We start from the raw sequence: 18,530 nt of genomic DNA, 5'->3' as shown, positions 1-18,530 counted from the left end.
ATTGACAAAGCCAATGTCATGAAGCTTTTCCGCTATGATTTCTTCAAAGAGTTTTACAGTCTGAGTTATGTTTAGGTCTGTAATCCATTTTGAGTTTATTTTTGCAGATGGTGTGAAGCCTAGTTAAGTCCCTTTCAGATTTCCCTAACACCTCTCCTTCCTTGGGTGTGGTCTAATCCATTTCTGTGTCTGGAGTTTAGCACAGACTCTGGAGCTGAGCTATGTGGATTTGAGTCCCACCTCCACTGTTTGCTAGCTGTGTGACTATGAGCAAGTTTCCCAACCTCTCTGTCCCTCCTTTTCCTCATCTATAAACTGGATGTATTGATCATAGTACCTGCCTCGTAGTTTATTGTGAGGATTCATATTCCAAAAGCCCTCAAAAGGTCCCTAGCCCCTGTACAATGTTTAGTGGTGGAGGTCATTACTAACACTAACTGCGTAGAATTTCCTCTTGTACATGGTGTTCTTGACCTATGAGCCATCTTCACTGGAATAGCCTTCCACAGGGGAACCATTCCCAGGCACACACCAGGTTGTGAAGGTGTCCTCAGGGTTGGTTTCAAGGTTGTTTCTTGCAGGGTCCTTTTAGAAAAGAAGCCATCTGCTGGCTCCCTTGATGGAGGCATTACTTCCACTGTGGCTGGACTATTCTCAGGTAGGCACTGATGCTGCAGCCCTTTGGGCATGGATGCATTTTGATTGCTCATGTGGGCTCCCACTCACTGCTACATGAGCCCTCCTTGTCTCCCTGGCATCTGAATGGTCCGTTTTCTTGCTTTCCATCTCAGCTCTGTATTTTGCATTTTAAAAAATACTATATTTGACCCCAAATAGCCAAAGCAATCTTGAGAAAGAAGAACTAAACTGGAGACACCACACTTCCTGATTTCAAACTTTATTACAAAGCTACAGTAAACACAACAGTTTGGTACTGACATAAAAACAGACACATAGATCAATGGAACAGAATAGAAAGGCCAGAAATAATCCCACACATATATGGTCAATATATTGACTTTTCTATGGTCAATATTCTTGACTTTTCTATGACAGAAGAGACAATGAGGGAAGGATAGTGTCTTCAATAAATGGTGTTGAGAAAACTGGATGGCCACATGCAAAAGAATGAAACTGGACCCCTGTCTTATACCACAGACAAAAATCAACTCAAAGTGAGTTATAGGCTTCAAAGTAAGGCCTTGAATCATAAAAATCCTAGAAGAAAATACAGGGAGTAATCTCCTAGACATCAGTCTTAGCCAAGATTGTTTTTAAATTTGACACCTAAAAGGCAACAAAAGCAAAAATCAACAAATGATTCTACATCAAACTACAAAGCTTATGCACAGCAAAAGAAGCCATCAACAAAATGAAAAGGCAACTCCCAGACTCAGAGAAAGTATTTGTAAATCATATACTATCTGATAAAGGGTTAAATATTAAACATACATGAAGAATTCATCGAAGTCCAAACAACTACAGAAAAAAATTTGATTTAAAAATGGGCAAGGATCTGAATAAACTTTTTTTCAAAGATTTACTGATGGCCAAGAAGTACATGAAAAGTTATACAGCCTCACTAATAATCAGGGAAATGCAAATCAAAACCACAATGAGGCATCACCTCCCCCTCTTAGAATGGCTATTATCAAAAAGACAAGAACTATTAAGTGAGAGCAAGGATATGAAGAAAAGGGAACGCTTGTGCACTGTTGGTGGGAATGTAAATTGGTCCAGCTACTTGGAAAACAGTATGGAGGTTTCTCAAAAAAAATTAAAAATAGATTACCATCAGTTCAATTCAGTTCAGTTCAGTTGCTCAGTTCAGTTCAGTTCAGTTCAGTTCAGTCTTGTCCGACTCTTTGCAGCCCCATGGACTGCAGCATGCCAGGCCTCCCTGTCCATCGCCAACTCCCGGAGTTTACTCAAACTCATGTCCATTGAGTCGGTGATGCCATCCAACCATTTTATCCTCTGTTGTCCCCTTCTCCTCCCTCTTTCAATCTTTCCCAGCATCAGGATCTTTTCCAATGAGTCAGTTCTTCTCATCAGGTGGCCAAAGTATTGGAGTTTCAGCTTCAGCATCAGTCCTTCCAAAGAATATTCAGAACTGATTTCTTTTAGGATGGACTGATTGGATCTCCTTGCAGTCCAAGGGACTCTCAAGAGTCTTCTCCAACACCACAGTTCAAAAGCATCCATTCTTCAGTGCTCAGCTTTATAGTCCAACTCTCACATCCATACATGACTACTGGAAAAACAATAGTTTTGACTAGACAGACCTTTGTCAGCAAACTGATGTCTCTGCTTTTTTGTATGCTGTCTAGGTTGGTCATAGCTTTTCTTCCAAGGAGAAAGTGTCTTTTAATTTCACGGCTGCAGTGATTTTGGAGCCCCCCAAAATAAAGTCTGTCACTGTTTCCACTGTTTCTCCATCTATTTGCCATGAAGTGATGGGACCAGATACCATGATCTTAGTTTTCTGAATGTTGAGTTTTAAGCCAACTTTTTCACTCACTTCTTTCACTTTCATCAAGAGGCTCTTTTAGTTCTTCTTCACTTTCTACCATAAGGGTGGTGTCATCTGCATATCTGAGGTTATTGATATTTCTCCCAGCAATCTTGATTCCAGCTTGTGCTTCATCCAACTCAGCATTTCTCATGATGTACTCTGCATATAAGTTAAATAAGCGGGGTGACAATATATGGCCTTAACATACTCCTTTCCCTATTTGGAACCAGTCTGTTGTTCCATGACCAGTTCTAACTGTTGCTTCCTGAACTGCATACAGATTTCTCAAGAGGCAGGTCAGGTGATCTGGTATTCTCATCTCTTTAAGAATTTTCCAGACTTTGTTGTGGTCCACACAAAGGCTTTGGCATAGTTAATGAAGCAGAAGTAGATATTTTTCTAGAACTCTCTTGCTTTTTCGATGATCCAGCAGATGTTGGCAATTTGATCTCTGGTTCCTCTGCCTTTTCTAAATCCAGCTTGAACATCTGGATGCAATACTTGTACTTGGATGTAATCTCAAAAATGGGAGAATGATCTCTGTTCGTTTCCAAGGCAAACAATTCAATATCACGACCAGTAATGCTGAAGAAGCTGATGTTGAATGGTTCTGTGAAGACTTACAAGACCTTCTAGAACTAACACCCAAAAAAGATGTCCTTTTCCTTATAGGGGACTGGAATGCAAAAGTAGGGAGTCAAGAAATACCTGCAGTAACAGGCAAATTTGGCCTTGGAGTACAGAATGAGGTAGGGCAAAGGCTAATAGAGTTTTGCCAAGAGAACACATTGGTCATAGCGAACAATCTCTTCCAACGACACAAGAGAAGACTCTACACATGGACATCACCAAATGGTCAATACTGAAATCAGATTGATTATATTCTCTGCAGCCAAAGATGGAGAAGCTCTATACAGTCAGCAAAAACAAGACCAGGAGCTGACTGTAGTTCAGATCATGAACTCCTTATTGCCAAATTCAGACTTAAAGAAAATAGGGAAAACCACTAGACCATTCAGGTATGACCTAAATCAAATACCTTACGATTACACAGTGGAAGTGACAAATAGATTCAAGGGATTAGATCTGATAGAGTGCCTGAAGAACTACCATATAATACAGCAATTCCACTCCTGGGTATGTATCCAAAGAAAATGAAATTACAGTCTTGATATCTGCACCCTCATGTTCATTGCAGCATTATTTACAATAGCTGAGATATGGAAACAGCCTAAGTGTCCACTGATGGAAATTAAAAATGTAACACATACACATACACATGTGCATGTACACGCACAGGAATACTATTCCACCATGTAAAAGAAGGCAAGCTTGCCATTTGCAACAGCATGGATGGAACTTCAGAGCATTATGCTAAGTGAAATAGGTCAGTCAGAGACGGGCAAATACTGTGTGATCTCATTTATATGCAGAATCTAAAATACAAAAATCTGCCCAGTGGCTCAGCAGTGAAGAATCTCCCTGCAAGGAAGGAGACACAGGAGATGTGGGTTCAATCCCTGAGTAAGGAAGATACCCTGGAGGAGGAAATGGCAACCCACTCCAGTATTCTTGCCGGGGAAATCCCATAGACAGAGGAGCTACAGTCCATATGGACTAGCCTGAGGGGCTACAATCCATGGGGTCACAAAGAGTCAGGCATGACTGAGCAACTGAGCACGCACAACAACAACAGTAAAAAAAAAAAAAAAAAAAATCCCCAAAGAAAACAAAACAAAATTGAACTCATAGACATAGAGATGGTGAATGCCAGAGACAAGGGTGGGTGGGTGAAATGGGTGAAGGCAGTCAAAAAGTATATACTTCTTGTTGCAAGATAATTAAGTCCGGAGGGTGACGTGTATAGCATGAAGATAATAGTAACCAAATAATAACCAAGCAACCAAAAAGTACTTTTTTTTTAAAATCCTGATAGATGGTCCCTTACCTTCTGTGCCTCCTGACAGCAAACTTATGGTCTAGGGCTCTCCCTTGAGAAACAGGTGTAAGGACAGTGAAAGAGAGGAGGAGCCCTGGGTCGATCGTACTTCCCTCAAGAGAAAAAAAGGCCAAAAAATGAGAACATAAGCGGTCAGGTCAGAAGAACATGGAAAGACAACTATGCTTCCAGAATCCAGAGACCCAGAGAGGTCTTTTCCTTCCGTCTGCCCATTCATCCATCCTCCCACTCACCTCTCAGAAGTAATGCCAGCCTGTGGAGGGAGGGGGCTTATCAATCCCTGGTCAAGGTCAAGGATGGCTCCAATGCCAGGGAGAAGTGACCGAGTAGAGTGGAACAAGCTCTGGTCTAGACATTAAGAGCCCTGGTTGTCCTTTTGACTCTGCCACTGACCTGGTGTGAAGGTACTATGGCTAGACCATTCTAGACCTCAGTCTCCTCACCTGTAAAATGGGGACAGTTGGGCCAGAAGTTAAGTGGGGCCTTTCCCTTTCTGACATTCCGTGGTTGGCCCTTTAGCCCCTGATGTCACAATATGGAGCTGGACCGTGATTGGGCCACAGCCCCCTCCAGCTCTGCTGTTCTTTTGGTCATGGGAACAAGATGGACTTGCCCTGGACCTCCCCTACTTGTGCTCTTCTGTTGTGCTGTGGCTCAGGGTGACCAGGATTCAGGTGGGGCTGGGACCCGAAGGAGCGTGGGATCAGGCCCGGGGACCAGGCAGGGGCCGGCCCCTCCCAGGACAATTGATGCCCATCTCCTTCTCTGCAGACCAGCTCTACAATGAGACTGTGGCAAAGGCCTTCCTGCAGTTTTACGACCGAACAGCCCAGGTTGTGTGGAACCAGTTCATGCAGGCCGCCTGGAACTATGTCACCAACATCACAAAGAAAAATCAAGAGGAGATGGTGTGGTACCACGTCCAGCCCTGCCCCTTTGCCCTTTGTTCTTCTCAGGGGTCACGGTGCAGGGGTGCTGGGGGGCAAGGAATCACACCTTTTGCTACTCCAGAGCTAGATGAGAGAGGGAAGCCCCAAAGCTCATGTTGGAACAGACATCAGGCTCCAGACCTCCTGGAGCCCTGAAAGCTGTCTGGGCTAGAACCTCTAGCTTCTTTTCTCTTGTAAATATCACCTGCTTGCTCTTAGGGAGCAGGTTCCCTCCCTTCTTGCTTGTAGCAAAGTTTCAATGACTCCAAACCCTTTAAAGGGGCTTTGGAAGGAGGTTGTGGGGCTGGGCCCTGGAGTTCGCTGTGACACCCTCACCCTCTCCTTCACCTTCACACGACAAACGTGGTGACCGTCCTTCCAGCTGTACAAGGACGTGGAGAAGTCCCAGCACACGCTGTACTTTGGCACGCGGGCCCGCCTGTTTAAGGTCGCCAACTTCCAGGACTCGGACGTGAAGCGCATGCTGAGTAAGCTGCTGAACGTAGACAAGGCGGCCCTGCCCAAGGAGGAGCTCCGGGAGGTGATGGACAAGCCCCCAGGTCTCCAGGCACATGCTCCCCACCCCAGGGGTGGGCAGGCCGCCGGGTGGGGAGCCGCCTGGGGCTGGAAGGAGGTTGGGGGAGGCAGGGCCAGAGCTTCCTCTGGGTGGGGGAGGGAGGTGAGCAGAGGCTAGTGGGAAGATGGGATGATGCCTTGGCCAGGCCTGCCTCTCCCAGCTGGTGGGACTAGCGCTGGGGGTGGGCCCATGGCTGCGGGCCTGCCCTGGGTGACACCTGTCCCCCCAGTACAACGAGATTCTGGCCTACATGGAGACCACATACAGCACGGCCCAGGTCTGCCTGAATGAGGGGCCCTGCCTGCCCCTGGAGCCTGGTGAGCACCCGAGCCCACCCCCACACAGCCCAGAGTCTCAGCACAGCCCGTTCCAGTAGCCTCCGGATTCCCACCTCCTCCCAGCCCCAGCTGCACTTGGGGAGGGGCTACCCAAGGCGGGAGAGGGCAGGAGGCCGGCTGAAGTGAGGTCCCATCTCGGCTCCTTTTCTGGGTACAGACCTCGAAGAAGTCATGGCCACCTCCCGAGACCAGAAGGAGCTGCTGTGGGCCTGGCAGGGCTGGCGGGATGCCGTGGGTCGCCAGCTCCGCATGACCTTTGAGCGCTATGTGCAGCTCAGCAACAAGGCTGCGAAGCTCAATGGTAAGGCCCCTCTCCCCGCGGACCTGCCAGCCCATCCAGCTGGGCAGACTGTGTCCTGCATGGGGCTCAGGGCAGTGCTGGGAAGGGTGAAGCCGAGTCTGGGTAGGACCTGGAGACAGGAACCCTGAGTCCTGCCGCTGGGGAGTGCAGAGCTGGCTCACTCGTCGTGTGGATTCACAAACAGCAACTGAGCACTACTCCTGGGGTGTGCCGTTGCTGGGGAGGGTCTGAGGATGGACAGGTGGAAAGACGGGGAAGGTGCCCACCCTCCCCGGGCTTACAGGCCTCTGGGAGACAGACGCTCATTTCCAGTCACCACCGAGGATAAGTGCTGAGAAAGATGGGGCTGCAGAGAGAGAAGAAGGGACCCTGTTTCAGCCAGGTGGGCGGGGAGGGCCTCACTGACATTCATGCAAGGCCTGAAAGATGGAGCAAGCCAGGCAACAAGAAGCCCTCGGCGGCAGCCCGGGTGGGTGGGGCTCCAGGTGGAGAGAGAGGAGCAGACCCTGGCCCAGAGGATGCACGCCCAGAGGATGCTCAGTGTGTGCTTTGCTAAGTGCCTTCCCATCCCACTCTCATCTTTACGGATGGTGACCTTGGGAGGGTGGTGTCTTTCCTGTTTGGCAGATAAAGACCTCAAGGATCTAGGAGGTCAGTTGGCTTCCCTAGCAGGTGCCTGGGTTTCCTGCCAGCCAGGCCAGGCTGAAGGGTGAAGGGTGGGTGGGGGTCAACCCTGAGCCCCCTCCCCTGTCCTAGGTTACCAAGACATGGGGGCCTTGTGGCGGTCCACGTACGAGTCCGACTCGCTGCAGGAAGACCTGGAGCAGCTGTTCCAGGAGCTGCAGCCGCTCTACCTGAACCTGCACGCCTACGTGCGCAGGGCCCTCTACCGCTTCTATGGTCCCGAGCTCATAGACCTGAGGGGGCCCATCCCCGCCCACGTCCTGGGTAAAGCCCCAGCTGGCGGCAGAGGCGGGCAGGTGGAGTAGGCCTCCCGAGCAGGCACTCAGTCGGTGGGGAGAGACGGTCTCCCGCCTCCTCTTAACCCTGCCCCTCCTCTTCCAGGGAACATGTGGGCTCAGTCCTGGGTCAACATCTTAGACCTGGCACTGCCCTTCCCGGAGAAGCCCCCTGAGGACATCACGAAGATCATGCAAGGCCAGGTCAGCGCTCGGGCCCCGGTCTGCCCTGCCCACCCCAGAGCCCCCGGGCAGGCCCCCACACGCTGCCGTTTCCCCACAGCACTGGAAGCCCGAGAAAATGTTCCAAGAGGCTGAAAAATTCTTCACCTCCATGGGGCTGCTTTCCACCCCTCCTGAGTTCTGGGAAAACTCCATGATGGAAAGGCCAACTGACGGGCGGGAGGTGGAGTGCCACGCGTCCGCCTGGGACTTCTACAACGGGAAGGACTTCAGGTGCTCACCCTGCGGCCGGTATCACCCCCTTCCTCTGCTCCTTCTGCTCTCCACCTGTCTGCCTGTCTCAGCGGGGTGGCAGCCGGGGGCAGGGGGCAGTGAGCCAGCCACCTGGGGGAGATGAGTGTGAAAGCCAAGGGCCTGGCCCCTGCTCGGATGTGGCGCCTGGAGTACCAAGAGCGCAAGGCCCTGCTGGTCTCCAGCCCGACCACCCAGTCTCTTTACAGAGCCTGAATAGGGAAATGTCTCCCTCTCCCAGAGCATCCCCATGCTCCTTGACCCCTGCCCTTTAACCTAGGATAAAGAAGTGCACCGAAGTGACTATAGAAGACCTGCTGTCCATCTTCCACCAGATGGGCCACATCCAGTACTTCCTGCAGTACAAGAACCTCTCGCTGATCTTCCGCGCAGGCGCCAACCCAGCCTTCGAGGAGGCCATGGGGTCGGTGGTCACCCTCTCAGCCTCCTCCCACAAGCACCTGCTCAACAGAGGCCTGCTCAGCCAACAGCACCAGGACAAAGGTGATGGGGACCAGAAGGACCCCAGGCCTGGGGCCCCCGGGCAAGGCCTAAGGGAGGCGGGACCAGAGCCACCTCCTGACTGCCCCCCGCTTCCCCCAGAGGAGGAGGTCAATTTCCTGATGAACATTGCCCTGGAGAAGATCGCCTTCATCCCCTTCGCCTACCTGATGGACCTGTTCCGCTGGAAGGTCTTTGACGGCACCATCGAGAAGGACATGTACAACCAGGAGTGGTGGAACCTCAGGTGGGGAGGACTGCCATTAGGGCCCCTCTGGCCATACCTGGACTAGGGTGGGCTTTTGGGGCAGCCTCAAGGGGACCGCCTGCTACTAAAGGGCACCACCGGCTCGCCTCCAGGGGCAGAGCTGGGCATGTGTTGCTGCTAATCTGCAGCCACGGGGAAGCCCTGGGGTGGCATTGGCTGTCTTGTCACCAGACGAAAGTAATCCTGCTGAAGTGGGTAGGGCTGGAGCGTGGGTCTTGGGGGATTGTGTAGAATCTGGCTCCAGCACTCAGCAGGCTCGTAGCCCCTCGAGGGATCCCTGGAGGCCGGCAAGCTCGCACAGTGGTTGCACTTGGGCCCTCCAAGAATGGGATGCTGACCACCAGGCAGGCCTTCCTGCTCCTCCCCTCCCTTCTCTGCCTCCCAGTGGGGCCAGCAGAGGGAGTGTTTGGGGTCTGAGCTCTTTCCTTCCGGTGGAGAGTCCTTATATGACAAGGGCAAGCCCACTGCCCCCTTTCCTATTATCCCGACACACACACAGACACAGACACACACACCTGTCTCTGACTGTGTCCCAGGTCTGTCTGTGAGCGGAACTGGCAGTGAAGGAGCCCCCAGCAGTCGGGCAGCGTCAGTCTTGAGTGAGGGGCACCTGTGTCCATCCCATCACTGACGCCTGGCTGTTAGATTGGATAATAATTGCGCATGCACAAGGCTTCCCCTTCTCCACCAATCCTCAGACCCACCAGCTCAGGTCTGCCAGCCACAGGCGCTCCTGGAGGGCCCACCAGTTCTGCATCAGGCCCTTAGGCTGACTTGAGCCTTTACAATGACCCATGGCCACTCTCAGAGGAAGAACAGGTGCCCAGCCTGCGGTCACACTGCCACCCAGGGATGGCAGAGCGGGCTGCCCCTCCCTTTGTCCTCTCACCCTCCAACTCCCACCCCAAATTCAGGACCGGACCTCACTGGGGGGATTGGCAGAGTCTTAACCTTGTGCCCCCTCCAAGGGCACCCCCACCAGCCATCTGGACTGAGGGAAGTCACTCCCTTCCTCAGCCACGCCCACCACCCCCTGAGTGATGGAAACCGGAGGCTGAGGGAGGGGGCAACTCCCTGGTCCTCGAACAGAACCTCGTGGATGAGAGAGGAGCTTCCCCGTGAGGACTGTGCAGGGCTCCAGTGGGCCAACGTGAAATGACGAGCTTTTCCATAGACTTCGTCCACCCCAAAGATGGCTCACGTTATGCCCATTTCACAGACAACACTTTACAAGCAGGCTCAGTAACAATCAACTTTCCCACAGTCACACAGCTCAGAAGGGCAAAGCCAGCAGTTACTGGGGTCTGCCCGTGACTCCGCCGTGTCCTACTACCAACTCCCTGATCTCTAAGCCTCAGTTTTCCTCCATACCACAGAGATGGTGCTGTGTTTTCTTCTCAGCACTTCTTACCAGATGAAACCACTTGGTTGGTTGGTCCACGGCCAACCCCCATCGTTAGGATGAGAGCAGGGACCCTGCCTAGCCCGTTCCCTCCTGTATCCCCAGAGCCAGGATAGAGTTGACGAAGCCGGTGTGGAGAATTCAGCACAGTTCCTGCAGAGAGGACATGCTCGATGTTAACTCCTGTAATTGTTTAATTCTCTGATTCCCAATCCCATGTGTTTTCAACTCATTTATTTAATCAATAAAATGCATTAAGTGTCCTCCTCATGCCAAGTCGCTTTGACAGCTGTGCAAATGCTCCAGAAGGAAAAGGGCTCTGCAAATCTTACCAGGTGGCACTTTCAAGCCCCCGATTAACACCACCCCCAGGTTGAAATACCAGGGCCTGTGCCCTCCCATCCCTCGGACAGAGGAGGACTTTGATCCAGGCGCCAAGTTTCACATCTCTGCCAGCTTGCCCTACATACGGTAAGGTCTGGGCCACTCCAGCAGGACCGGCCTGGGGGCTGAGGGTTCAGGGACACAGGACCCAGGTGGAGGATTTTCAGGAAGGCCCCAGACCCAACTGTCCTCCCCCTGCACGCCTCCCCACCTCCTCCCGCCAGATGGCACACCCTCCTGAGGGCCTTGTCCTGAGCACACTACTTTCACATCAGCTCCCCTGTGGAGGGCAGCGTGATGGGAAAGCGTGTCTGCTGTCCCAAAAGGTGAGCAGGAGGGGGGAGGGGGCGCATGAGTCCAGAAGGTTAGGAAGGAGAGACCCTGCAGCATCCCAGGACCAGCCTCCCTAACGGTGACCACTGACCCGAGCCCACCCCTGCCACACCCCCAGCCGGCCTCGCCTTCTCTCCCCAGGTACTTTCTCAGCCTTGTGCTCCAATTCCAGTTCCATGAAGCACTCTGCAAGGCCTCAGGCCACATGGGGCCGCTGCACCGCTGTGACATCTATAACTCCAAGGAGGCTGGGAAGCTCCTGGAGTGAGTGCCCTCCCCCTCCCCTTGTCCTTCCCTAACCTTGCTGGAAGCCTGCCCCGGGCTCCTCTGCTCACCTGGCTCCACCCCAGGTCCCCTGCACAGCGCTTCTGTTCTAGTGGAAGTTCTTCCCTCTGTCAGCCTACGAGAGACTACAGAGTCTGAGAGACTACAGTCTCTCCCATGTTAATCAAAGCCCATTTCCTCTTATGTAGCCCCTGTGGTCAGACAGATGGTTTAGCCCCTGCTGCTAACATGCACACACACGCATGCATGCACGCACGCACTTGAACTGTCCCAGATGGGAAGCCAGTGTTGGGGTCTCGCCTCTGCCTCCATCTTCCGTCTGAATCCCCTTATTCTTTCCCTGCAAGGTGCCTGCCTAGCTTCTCAGCAGCACTTGATGCGCCCTGGGGTGCACTCTGCTTTGCCTGTCTTTTCTCGGAGGTGCCTGAACCCAGTTCCCAGGCTGAGCCAGGTTGCTTTTGCACCAGCCTCTTGGCCCACTCTGATCAGCTTGTGGTCTGCTTTGACCCCCCCACCCGCAGTCTCTTTTTCCCGCTTGGTGTCTAGCCCATCCTTTCCATCCCTGCCTCTGTGGTGCAAGTTTCTGGCCCTGAAGGAAACCTGGAACGGGATGAGAGGCTGACCTGGGCTGGAAGCCTTTACTTCCACAGGCTGGCTCTCTAACAAGCGCTCTTACAGTGCTTCACATTAGCAGTTCATAACTTGCAAAGTAGATTTTATTATCCACATTTCGTAAATGATGAAACTGAAGTTCAGAGAGGTATAATTGCATGTTGCTGATCTAGGAAGTGGCAGAATCATGCTTTGAGCCCCAAAGTGACTCTAGAACACATTATCTTCCACCCTGTTGCTTCCATCAGTTATAAAGGACGCTGTTCTGGTGAAGCTAGACCTGGGTCCTCTGATCCCAAGATCAGCACTCCAGTCTCTGGGATATGGAGCCCGCCCCACTGACATAATCTTTTTCTCATTGCATTTCAACCGATTTCAGTAGGTCCATTACCATAATCGGTCAAGGTCATGTTGAGTTTTATTCCTGGTTTCCCAGAGGATGAACAAAGCCACTATTTAGTATCCTAATAATTATCCACAATAATTTAGCATCCTTTGAAAATGTAATGAGCATGGTCGTGATTCCACCATGCAGCTTCTCAGTACCCAAGAGGCCAGACAGAGTTGCGAGACTGATCCTTGCCTTTGCTCCCATGAGGGCTGCACTTGACATGCCTTCTTGTCTCCCTAGTCTATTTGCTATTTCATCTTTTCATACTCCTGGGATTTATTCTAGCCAACTGCCCAGGTTTGAGCTTCTCAGAATGTGTGGAACAGAAGGGGCCTCTCGGCTCCCTGCGTTCATGTCTCTGGGTGCCCATGATTTACTCACTCAGCAAACACTTACCTGTGCATGTGCCAAACAGCCTGCCCTGCGTCCAGCAGGGGGCAATGGGCCACAGGATAAACCAATAACCCTACGCCAAGAAAGGAGCTGGTGCAGCAGGAAAGGGATTTGGTGAACATGCAAAGAGGGTAAGGAGGTCTTGCCAGGGGACCAAGGAGGGAACTCTGTCCCTCAGTGCAAGAGTACAAGAAATAGCAGACTTCCGTTTTCTATACATCAACTCTTTTTTTAAAAATACACTTAAATATTCATTGGATATTTCCAAGAGTACTCTTAAGTTTTTTTTTTTTTTTAATAATTTTTATTTTTGGCTGTGCTGAGTCTTCGTTGCTGCTCAGGCTATTTCTCCAGTTGTGGGGAGCAAGGGGCTACTCTCCAGTTGTGGAGATTGGGCTTCTCATTGCCATGGTTTCTCCTGTAGCAGAGCCTGGGCTCTAGGTGCTCAGGCTTCAGTAGATGTGACACGTGGACTCAGTAGTTGTGGCTCCTGTGTCTGAGAGCACAGGCTCAGTAGTTGTGACCCACAGGCTTAGTTGCTCCATAGCATGACGGGATCTTCCCGGACCAGGGATCAAACCTGTGTCTCTTGCACTGGCAGGCAGATGCTTTACCACTGAGCCATGAGGGAAGCCCAGCATCAACTCACTTTTGACTGAGCCTTTATCCCACTTGATTGGTGAGACATTTGACCTCAGTCTTTCTCATCATTTCCCTACCCCTCTCCACTCAAGACATATAAGGCTCCCAGGGTCTGACTTGGTACCAAAGCATACCGAGGACTTGCCAGTCATCTCTAGGCCTTTTGTGGAAGAATGGGGCAGGCAAGCGCTTGCAGGCGAGAAGGGGAAGGGCAAGATTCTTGGCTGCTCTTTTCCCTAATGGAGTTTAAAACTTGATTTTGCTACTTTTGACTCATCTTCCTAAGTGTGATCGCCCTGGGGCAGCCTCTAGGTTGGTGCCACTGGGAATGGAAGGTAGAAGTGGCCTTGGTCCAAGTTCCCAAATTCCCCTGGCTCACTCAGGGCCTGATCCTGCCCACGGGCCCATTTCTGCCGTCCTGGAGTTGAGGGCTCCAGGCAGTGCCTGGCTGTCAGCTTTGCAAGTCTCACGTGCTGCCTGCGCCAAACCTCTGTTCCATCCAGCCTGAAGGACTGTTTCTGAGTAGGCAGACTCTCAGTGGCTGAGACTCCCCCACCAGGTCCTTCCTTTTTCGCAGTACCTGCCACTTGATAAAATCCTCTTACCTAAAAGTAGTTATGGGGTTTCGCTTGGTTTTTTTCCTTTCTATCTTGATGACTTTTCTCCTCCATTTCTTTAGGATCCTAACTACAGTTTTCCCCAGTGGTCTCTGCCATGTATGGATCTACTGACCTTTAGTTTCCCCACCTTATTCTTTCCCAGTTGTTTATTAAGCAGTGTATATAAGACTTTGCAAGCTACAAAGCCCTTTTTCCTGCCATTATGTGTCTTCATCCTCACCACAGTGAAATGCAGGTATTAATGGGGGCCGGTTTTACTGATGAAGAAGCTGAGGCTGAGAGAGGTTAAGTTGATCGTCTGTGGCTGTGCAGCCCATAACTAGCACTGCTGGTTCTTGAACCTGAGTCCTGATGGCCTAGATTTCATACTCTAGGCCTCTGGGCCTCTCAGCCCTTCTCTCCAGGTCAGATTGGGGAAGCAGGTTGAGAAGTATCACATACACCTCCTGTTGCCTCTACGGGGGACACTGGGGTGGAGGAGCCTGGAGCCCTGGCTGCAGCGCACACTGTCCCCCTACCTGAGCGCCTGGGCCAAGCCTAAGGCTAGACCCCCTGCCACTGGATGAGCCTCGAGGCAGCTGACATTTCTGCAGTGCCGCAGGCAGTGCACAGAACACATCCCATGCTTGCAATCTCACTAATCCTCCCAAACACTCCCTGGGAGACCAGAAGGGACTGAGCACCTCATGGGAAACAGTGTTTCATGACTTTTGGCTTATTTGAGTCCAGGATAATAATTATCCTCAAGGTGGTAGTACCAGTAATAATAATAATAGTAATCAGACATTTATTGCCTACCTAATTATGCTCCCAGAATTGTGTTTATTTGGTCAACACAACCACCCTAAGAGGTAGGTACTGTTATTTTCTCCATTTTATGGATATGGAAATTGAGATTCAGAAAGGTTAAGTACTTGCCCAAGGTCCCACAGCTGAGTCACAGGGTCAAGAATCAAACACAGGTAAGTATTATTTCAAAGTTTGAGATTTCTTTTTCTTTTTTTTTAACTGGAGGATAATTGTTTTACAGTACTGTGTTGCCCTCTTCCATACAGAGCTTGTGATTTTATCCATTATGCTGAACATCTATTGGGAGAGTCTGGCTAGCAAAGTCAGACTCTAAAGGTGGGGTTGGGCATACTGAGGGGTCCCAGCAGCATCAGCTGATGCCCCCACACAGCCTCACAGCTGTACTTACACTCCCAGGGATGTCCTGAAGCTGGGCTCGAGCAAGCCCTGGCCGGAGGTCCTGGAGAAGATGACTGGGGAGACCAAGGTGTCTACAAAGGCCCTCATGACCTACTTCAAGCCCCTGCTGAACTGGCTGGTCACTGAGAATGTGCGGCAAGGGGAGATACTGGGCTGGCCAGACTTCAGCTGTTCCTTTGAAGGTTTGATGATCTGACCCTTGTCCTACCTCTGTTCCAGCTCCAGGCCCGACCCTAGCCTGCCCTGGGCCAGCCCCTACGCCCAGCCTTCACCCCTCGCCCATCAAGGAACTTGCAGTGTGACCCTGTCTGTACCTGATACAGCCTCGGCCAAGACCACAGCCCATGCCCCAGCCACTGGCTTGGAGGCTTCCTTGCCTACTGTCCAGCTAGACTTCAGGGTGGATCTGAGCACGGGGTGGGCATCTGACCTCTTGACCCTGCATGGAGCCACTGCTGGGCTCCATGGGGTACATGGCCCTACCTGTGCCATCTGCTCCCCATCCTCCTCCTGCTCCTCTTTCCTACCCTCCTTCCAGGGCCAGGCCCTCATCTTTGGAAGGCAGGTGCCAGAGGCTGGGGAGAATGCCTGTGGCCATCAGATCCCATCTGGTCACCACGAGGCACCCTCCCCAGCTCCACCTGCTCCATGTGTTTCCTGTGTCTTCCACAGAAAGAGAAACAAGCAGGGCAGCATTCCTGGGGATGGAGCTGAACACTGACCAGGTCAAATCCTGGCAGTGGACGCTGCTGGCCCTGAGCTTTGTCCTGTTATTGGCAGTCCTGCTGCTGGGCCGCAGGCTGTACACCCTGGAAAAAAGCTCACTGACCCAAGACACCCGTACACAAGACACCCGGTCACAGAGCACCCAGTCACAGAGCCCCAGATCACAGGACGCCGGTGCCATCAAGCCAGCATCCAAAACCTACTTTCTGGGCATAGCCATGGAGCCCCACCAAGTTGTCAAGAGACAGTGGATGCTGCTGGGCCTCTGCCTCCTCCTGATGCTGTGCTCCATTGGCCTCATCATTCGGATTTTCACACAGCACAACAGGAAGCCTCCGTGGATGAGAGATGAATGGGGAAGCTGGGACTAGACACCAGTGCAACTGGTGAGGTTTGGGGGCAGGGGGAGGGTGGCCAAATGAAGAGGGGCAGGGGGAGGGGACTGCTTGCCTGCATAGCACCCAACTGCTATTGGGTGCAACCGTGGCAGATCTGGGTATATGGGCAGTTGTGCGTTTGTGAACTCACGTATGTGAGGCCATGTGCATGGGTGAGTGTGTGATTCCAGGTCTGCCCTGGGTTCCAGACCAGCTGCCTTCTCCTGGGGTTCAGGATCCATAGTTTTAGTGACCCAAGGGCTGTGTCCCTCCAAACCAGCCCCTCACCCCAAAACTGGTTCTTTACATGATGTTTTCTTCAGAAATTCTACTGTGGGGCTGGACAGGGGCTGCAAGGAGTATCTGCCATGGTTAGAAACAGGACACTGCTTCTAACCTTTATCAAATGCATGCAAGTAGGACCAGACGCTCCTTGTACATCCGTGCTCAGCTCATGAGCACTGAACTCTGTATACTGGCCAGCACTGTGTTGGGCTGCATAATCCAGCCCCCAGAAGCTGCCTGTCAGCTGTCTGAGATGCAAGTAGCCTGATAAACTGCCCCATGGCCCATCCCAGCCCCAGACCAGGCCCTCCCAAATGCAGACAGTGGGTAGCTGGGCACCCTGCCAGGCTTGATTAATGATTGACTTCTTTAATATTTAAACAAAGCTCATCTCCAGCCACTCCACTCCAGAGATGGCCTTGTTCAACACACACACACCTGCTGCCTGGCCTGTTGCCCTGGGGATTGAGTACAGGGCAAACAGCACCTTTCCAGGCTCAGTGGAGGAGGGGAGGATGGGGAGGGAGAGCTTTAAGGTGGACATTGGGGAATGAGTGCTCTAGGGACAAGCCTAGGAAGAGAAAGGGAAGGCTTCTGCTCCTGCCCCTCTTTGCCCTTTTTTTCCAGCCTGGGTCTAACACAAGGGTGCCACACCCGGTGTATGGGAACTTACTGAGTTTGGACTGAGGCCCCAGGGGCCCCCAGGAGACTGAAAATCAATGTCTGTTGGAAATTAGGGGAACCTTGAGAGGAAGTAACATCACAGCCAGAAACCACAGAGGAGGCATCAGGGCTGCAGTTGAGCAAGCGGGAAGGTGGCCAAGAGATTGGACTGGTTCTCTCTAGATTAAAGATCTGAGCCCAGAAGTCAGGGATCAGGGTACAGAAGGACTGGGCCGAGATCTCCATGGAGCCTACCTCTGTCCAGGTTTCAAGAGGTCTTCTTGAGTTCTGGCAGAGTCCAAGCACTTTCTGTTCTGACTGCTGGCTTCAGAGCACCTTCATTTGATGTCTCCATCACTGCTGTTACTTTGCCTTGCTGTAATGTCCTTATTTGTCCCCATTACTAGCTGTCAGCTCTGTAAGGTCAGGACACAGTGAAACATCTGTAGCCAGCACAGGCCATGGTGCACAGTGGGGATTTGGAAAATGTTTGAGTGAGTGAGTGAGTAATTGAGTGAGTGACTGTCCCACTGCCCAAATTTCTCCTCAGAGCTCAGCACCCCATGCCCTGAGCCCATGAGAAACAGCCCCACCTTTCCTCCACAGCCAGCCTATCCCCCCCGACATGGGGACAGCCAGGACAACTCTGCCCCCCCCCCCCCGGGGGGCCACACTGGGACCCCTCCCATCCCCCAGCCACAGTGGCCAATGAGATACCCATCAGGCATTGTGGCTCTGCATGGCAAAGGCACACCCAGCCAAGGACTCCAAGCCTCTCACCTGGACTCCAGCAAAACTCTCACTGAGCCTCCTTGTCCGTTCTTCCTCCCCCCACCCCCAACCCCCCCACCCCCTGGCCATTGTAAAGTTTCTTTCTTCGGACCTCCACTGTAAAGTTTCTTTCACTGGAATATTTCTTTCGTGTCTAACTGCTTAACAACTTGGTTGTCCATCAGTTAAATCTAGATGTTCAAAACGGCATCTGAGGGTCTTTATCATTCCCTTTCTCTCCCACCTCCCAGCTCAGCCCTTTGCACTGATTCCATCATCGGCCTTTGCCTAAAGTGCATGCCCTGTTGGTGCTTGCCCTCCAAGGATGGCTCCAAACTGGCTGTTGGACCCTCTGCAAAGCTTCAAGCTCACCAAGATGCTCAGTGAACAGTGGTCTCCTTCCCCCACTCCTCTCCAAGGCTCTTTCAGTAAACCTCACCCCATCCCCATCTGCTTATTCTATTGTATTCATTTTCAACCTGTACTCAGACACTTTTATCAGTGGTCACTTGCTAATATGTGGTTTTAAATTTGTTCTTCTCCCAAGCAGTATCTGTATGCCAAGAGCTCTCAGGCCTCTAAAGAAAGCACCTCATTGCATATTCCTTGTGCATT

The 18,530-nt window shown here is 51.8% G+C and overlaps 1 protein-coding gene across 1 annotated transcript; it reads left to right on the top strand.

Annotated features, from left to right (window-relative positions):
- The first annotated feature begins 4,294 nt into the window (after nt 1-4,294).
- Nucleotides 4,295-18,364, top strand: LOC120866953 (angiotensin-converting enzyme-like protein Ace3). Its single transcript, XM_040245026.1, has 14 exons — nt 4,295-5,383; nt 5,787-5,945; nt 6,211-6,298; nt 6,477-6,620; nt 7,377-7,568; nt 7,686-7,783; nt 7,863-8,035; nt 8,334-8,557; nt 8,657-8,801; nt 10,597-10,695; nt 11,083-11,205; nt 15,091-15,275; nt 15,766-16,205; nt 18,167-18,364. Exons 1-13 carry the CDS (start codon nt 5,225-5,227, stop codon nt 16,188-16,190), a joined length of 2,214 nt encoding a protein of 737 aa, XP_040100960.1. The 5' UTR covers nt 4,295-5,224; the 3' UTR covers nt 16,191-16,205; nt 18,167-18,364.
- Nucleotides 18,365-18,530: the final 166 nt, after the last annotated feature.

The sequence above is a fragment of the Oryx dammah genome, unplaced genomic scaffold, assembly GCF_014754425.2.
Source record: "Oryx dammah isolate SB20612 unplaced genomic scaffold, SCBI_Odam_1.1 HiC_scaffold_8, whole genome shotgun sequence".
Lineage (NCBI taxonomy): Eukaryota > Metazoa > Chordata > Mammalia > Artiodactyla > Bovidae > Oryx > Oryx dammah.
This window is presented reverse-complemented; position numbering and strand designations above follow the sequence as displayed.